Here is a 5,879-nt window from a genome sequence, read left to right as displayed (position 1 = left end):
GAAGAAGACCGATAGAACATCCAGTCAGGAGAGTGGATAAGATGAAAGATGAACAAGGGGCAAAGGGTAGAGAAAGACCTAAGAAGACCATCCATGAGGTGGTCAAACAAGATCTACATGTAAACGGTCTCTATATAAATATAATACATGACAGAGCACAATGACGTCGTTTGATTCATGTAGCCGATCCCACTTAGTGGGACAAGGCTTGGTTGTTGTTGTTGTATAACTAACTAAATCTTTGTTGTATCAATGTTCAAATCTTTCATAATTATAAATAGTTTACTAAAAAATTCCAAACATAAAAGATCAAAATTGATTATTGCCATTCGGTTTCTCATGACAGCAAATCACAATGGTAAAAACCCCTTTGAACCTAAAGTCAGACTCAGATTCCAACTTCCTGACACTCTGAAAAAAGCCTTTTTCCTTTGATGATGAACACATCACTAGCACCATCTCTGTCTGGTACCTGCCACAACTGCACCACTCCAACTTTTAGAGCCCAACCAAGTCTTGAAGCATTGACATTAAGCAGCATGGTAAAATTTTCAGCAATACTCTTCCAGCAACATAACTAATTATTGCTACATCTAGAAGCCAAATGTCTAATCGTATCCAATAAAACATTGCCCAATCAAATTGAAATTTGACAGCCATTAGATCCTAAAAAATGGCATGTAAGTTTCACACGATAAATGCCAATGGCTGCAACAAGAAGCAAGTCAAGAGAAAAGAGATAAGTTATATGAATGCAATTACAAACTAACCTTGGGAAAAAAGGCATTAAGAAATCTTAAAAAGTTAAAATCAATAAATTATCAGATCAAACAACCATTATAAAATAAAATTTGACAGTGAAGTGAACACATCCCCATGAAAACATGAAAAGATATTATTTTTCAAATTCTTGAAATTCTCTACTATTTTTCTTTGAAATTATTACAGAAAAAAGGATAATTTACTGTAAGAAAGAACAAGATATTATGAATCTCTAGTCAATGGCAAAACATCCATGTTACCTTCAGTAATCTACTATAGTAACCTCTGGAAAGAGGGAGTTTCGAATTAGGAAATCAACTGCTCCATCAATTCGTGGAGATGACAGTTGCAGTTCTGCTTTATGTAGCTTCACCGGCCTGCGAAACTTCTGCACTTTCACTATCAATGATTTCAAGTTATCCAAGCATGGGCTTTCAGTGTTCACCAAATCTGGGATTTTGGAGAGAATCTACACAAATTCACAAGATTGCTCAAGACAAAACTTACACTTGAAAATGCATCTAAGGACAAGAAATCTTGCTATATAAAAAAGAAAACTAAACTAAGATACCTCAAGAGTACATGAACTGACAGTCAATGATCTTACATTAGCAAGCAATTGCAGCCAGCTAATTAGGATGAAAGGTGAGTGCAAGCGACTCGATAATAACGATTTGGGAACATCGATATTTACTTCTTCAAGAAAAGAAAGATTGCTTTTTGAAGAGATTTTCTGAGAGATAACACCCCGATAAGCAAAAGAACGAAGACTCGGAGTTGATAGCACAATTTCATAAGCTTCTTTGCTATGAAAAGGGGAAGAATGAATGGTCAAATTGGTAAGTGTAACATTTGAAATGCAGAGGATATGTGGAACCTTTACAACATAATGCTCAATGACCAAAGTCTTCAACTTGATACAACCCGAAAAGGGATCCACCAGTTCGCCATCACCAGCACTAAAGGCAAATCTCCTAAGACGCAAACTCATTAAAGCTGTCATATTTAGAAACTTTGGAAGCAATCCGAGGGCCTCTCCACTAGGAACTGAAAGATCAAGCCACGTTATAGTTTGAATGGAAAACAAGCAAGGTGGCAACTCTATACCACCAGAATCAATATTGAGTCTCAATTGCTCAATCCTATGTGATTCAGCATATTTCACAACCCTTATCAAAAGCGTAGGTGGGATAAGACCATTATAACAGAAATCTAGGCTGTGGAGTGGAGCAGAGCCGTCACGAAAAGATAGAACCTTATTAACAAATTTCTTGAACAATGTCATATGTCGAAATTCAGGGTCTGTGCTACGTAATCTAAGAGAAGGAACTCGTTTCCATAGATCCTTCCATCTTTTGGACAAGAGAGTAGTCCTAACAGCATCTTTGGTTGTTAGGAATTCCAACAAGTGAATCAGAACACAATCCGGTAAGTCACTGAGCCTATCTTCATCCCCTTCCCTCTCACTAACACTACCATTAGTATTTCTTGCTCTCTTCAAATTGGGTTCAATAGCATCAAATTTCATCGCTGGCATATCTGACCCAACAAAAAAAAATGAACTTTACACATTATTTCTCACTCCGAGAAGCAAAGGGAATTCGCAAAAGTTTGCTATAACTTATAAATATACGCAAAATTAAAGAGTGACAGTAGTGAAAGACATATGAATCGAAAAACGTGAACGTTAAATTCTATGGAAATTGAAGAATGTGAGGAACAAATAGTTAGAATGAATGGGTCAGGGTTACCGTGTAGTTAGGGAGATTCAAACGCCTCAAAATCTCGAACACCTGAAATTCTGAAAATGTTTTATGACTCGGTTCAGAAATTGCAACCCTTTTTCCCAAGGTTATGAAAACCAGACCGGTAAGTAGATCGGTCAGGTAATTGATAATAGTTTTATAGTTTAAATGTTTAATAGTTCAACAACAATAATATAGTTTAAATGGCATAAGTTCTCCATAAAGATTGTAGGCGAGTCTAATAAAGCCATTATCAAACGTTACTTTAACTTCCTTTCTTATATATTAATTCTTTGTTTTTTCTATTTGTGTGTGATTGCTAGCCTAATAGCAGTGCACTAATTTTTTTTTTAGTTTTAGAAGTATTTTTATAAAATCAAATTAAATAAAAAATATTTTTTTACATATGATCTACATGTAAATTATATATAATATTGTAAATATCTCTATCAAACATAAATTTTGTTTATTTATGATGAGATTAGAAGTCGAGTAACTACATATGTTTTTGTAATTAAGTTCAATTAAATTAGTGTAAAGTCAGCAAAAATAATATGCATATGTCACTACACCTTATTTTTTTTTGTGTTTTTTGTAATACAAAATTTTTAAAACATAGCATAAAATATATTTGTAATATTACAAATTTATTGATATAGTACACAAAATTTTACACATAACACACAAATTTTTATTGTGAGTGTATTTTGTTAATTGGATGAGTAAATATTCTGAATATGTAGTTTTCTAAAAAATTTTGAGCTATGCACCAAAATTTGTGTCGTACACCAAAATTTGTGTGTTATGTGTATTTTATTGATATAGTATATATATATATTTTTGCATATAGCATACAATATTTTGCACATAACATACAAATTTTTGTTGTGAATGTATTTTGTTAGTTAGGTGAGTCAATGTCCTAGATATATAATCTTCTAAAAATTTCTGTGATGCACATAAAAAATTCTATGCTATATATCAAAATTTGTGTCATACACAACAATTTATGTGTTGTGTGTATTTCTTTAATATAGTATACATATTTTTGCATATAGAATATATAAATTTTTGCATATAACACACAATTTTGTTGCAAATGTATTTTGTTAATTAAGTGAGTCAATATTTTGAGTATGTAGTCTTCTAAAAATTTATGTGATATGCGTGTTTCACTGGTTGGTAGAAGAAAATGAAGATGACCAGGACGATGATGATAATAAAAGAGGATGATGAGGAAAGAAAAAAAGAGAGAAAGAAATTAAACAACAACATCAAGAAGAAGATGAAAGACAATGGTGGTGGCAGCGACGATGACAACGACGTTGAAGAAATAAACGCGCAGAAGAAAGAAATGATGACGACGACGATAACAATAACATAAAAAGAAAAAAAGGAGGAGGAAGAAAAATAAAAAGAAGACAACAGTAACAGCAGTGACAACGACGGCGGTGGCGGCAGCGACATTGAAAAAAAAAACGCGTAAAATAAGAAGATGATGATGACGATAAAGATAATGATAATGAAAGAAAAGAAAAAGAAGAAGAAGAAGAAAAAAGAGAAAAACGCGCAAGGACTTAGTATTTGATTTATTTGGTTGATCTTACTTAGTAGAATAAGATCTTGTTGTTTGTTTGTTTTATATCAATTATATTATATATACATTAAAAATTAATTATCAATAAACTGTTACTTATAAAAATATGTATTTGATATTTCATAAAATATTTATATTATATTAATATAAACAAGTTTGATTATTTATCTATTGTAAATTTATTTATTTTATTATAACAAATTTAATTATTTTATTGATTGATTATTTAATTGAAATAATATATAAAGCAACATATATAAATATAAACAAATATATAACAATTGATTTAGTAGCTAATTTTTAATGTAATATAAACAAATACATAATATATCTAATATATATAAACCAACATATATATATATATATATATCATGTCACATGCATATATTTTTCCCCTTTCAACAAAATCACTAATCTCAGTTTATATATATATTCTTTCTCGTGTCTTTTTCTTTCCTTTTTATACCATAGAAATGAAGCTGGACTTATTGAAGAGATTGTCAAAGAGATCTCGAAGAAAGTGAAGCGTTGCTTTTCAAGTGTGTCGGAAAATCTTGTTGGAATTGATGGAAACTGTAAATATTTTGAACCAATGTGTGCTAATTGAATCAAGAGAAGTTCGAACCCTGGAAATTTGGGAGATGGGAGGCATAGGTAAAACAACCGGTGAAGTTGTATTTGAAAAATATTCATCCCAATAAGAAGGTGGTTGTTTCTTTAGAAAACGTAAGAGAAGAATCACAAAGGTTTAGATCTCATTCTCCACGAATTTAAACATAATTTTCTCAACTGTCATTTTGGGCTGTGTTGTTTACAATATTCGTTATGTAAAATTACCAGAATCAGTTGTCAATCGAATTCACGGTACGGCAAACAGTTTGCTAAGACCAACGGTTGCAGCTCAGACCATGTTTGTACATGAAATTTTATTAAATATATTTATCTTAAAATAAAAATAGAAATGAGATAGAAAAAACACTAATAATGAAAGAGAAAATCCTAAATTATATAATTGATATAAATTAAGTAAAAATATTAATAAAATTAGATAAGACAATAATAAAGAAAGAGAGAATATTAAAATATAATTAATATCAAGGTAATGAATTATATATTCATCTTTAATTATAAAACTAACATAATTCTTATCTTTTATAGTTCCTTTTCCTAAGGAAATTTTAAGTTTTCTATAATGTACATTAAATTATTAATGAATTTTTTTAGATCCTTTTTCTAATAAAATGTTGGATATAATTAACGCCGTCTGTGGGGATCGAACCCACGACCACGTGGTTAAAAGCCACGCGCTCTACCGCTGAGCTAAGACGGCTTGTTGTTAAAATTTTAGTCTCTTTTACATTATGTTTGGATTAATGCAATTTAAAAGAAAAGAAAATGCACAACAAAAATAGATGAAAAATAAAGTTTTTCATTGATTGAATGAGAAGGAAAATTGATTGAAAAGAAAAAAAGTAGCGTGGGATTTATGTCCAACATTTCTTTTCAAATCTGCGAAAAAAACTAATAAGAATTCCAAAATAAAAGTAAAATAACTAATTTATCCATGGTGTTAAAATTGAAAGCAAATTTCCTAAATAGTTAGTTGTTTCTTAAGCTTGAAAAGACTTCTCTTTACTTTTTTTATTAAAAAAATCATTTAAATATATTAATATATTATAATTTATATATAATATAAATAAAGATATTAATGTAATTTTACTTTATTTTAGTTATAATTTTCTTTCCTCTATCCAAATAAAGTGTTAGTCCAAATA

At 30.3% G+C, this 5,879-nt stretch overlaps 1 protein-coding gene and 1 non-coding gene across 4 annotated transcripts; both read right to left on the bottom strand.

Moving 5' to 3' along the window:
• LOC130943984 (putative F-box/FBD/LRR-repeat protein At4g13965) lies at window positions 1–2,726 on the bottom strand. 3 transcript variants are annotated; one of them, XM_057872100.1, is made up of 4 exons: window positions 2,514–2,726; window positions 1,370–2,301; window positions 1,023–1,231; window positions 1–708 (listed from the first exon to the last, which is right to left on the bottom strand). In XM_057872100.1, exons 2-3 carry the CDS (start codon window positions 2,297–2,299, stop codon window positions 1,025–1,027), a joined length of 1,137 nt encoding a protein of 378 aa, XP_057728083.1. In that variant the 5' UTR covers window positions 2,300–2,301; window positions 2,514–2,726; the 3' UTR covers window positions 1–708; window positions 1,023–1,024. The 3 variants fall into 3 exon arrangements, with proteins under 3 accessions (XP_057728083.1, XP_057728082.1, XP_057728081.1); XM_057872099.1 differs by having other exon boundaries at window positions 3–481; window positions 1,334–2,301; XM_057872098.1 differs by having other exon boundaries at window positions 4–708; window positions 1,334–2,301.
• A 2,636-nt stretch (window positions 2,727–5,362) lies between these two features.
• TRNAK-UUU (transfer RNA lysine (anticodon UUU)) lies at window positions 5,363–5,434 on the bottom strand. Its single transcript has one exon. It is a non-coding gene; the product is annotated as a tRNA-Lys (tRNA).
• Window positions 5,435–5,879: the final 445 nt, after the last annotated feature.

Source organism: Arachis stenosperma, chromosome 8 (genome assembly GCF_014773155.1).
Source record: "Arachis stenosperma cultivar V10309 chromosome 8, arast.V10309.gnm1.PFL2, whole genome shotgun sequence".
Taxonomy (NCBI): Eukaryota; Viridiplantae; Streptophyta; class Magnoliopsida; order Fabales; family Fabaceae; genus Arachis; species Arachis stenosperma.
Note: the sequence above shows the minus strand (reverse complement) of the source record. Positions and strands in the feature narration are given on the sequence as shown.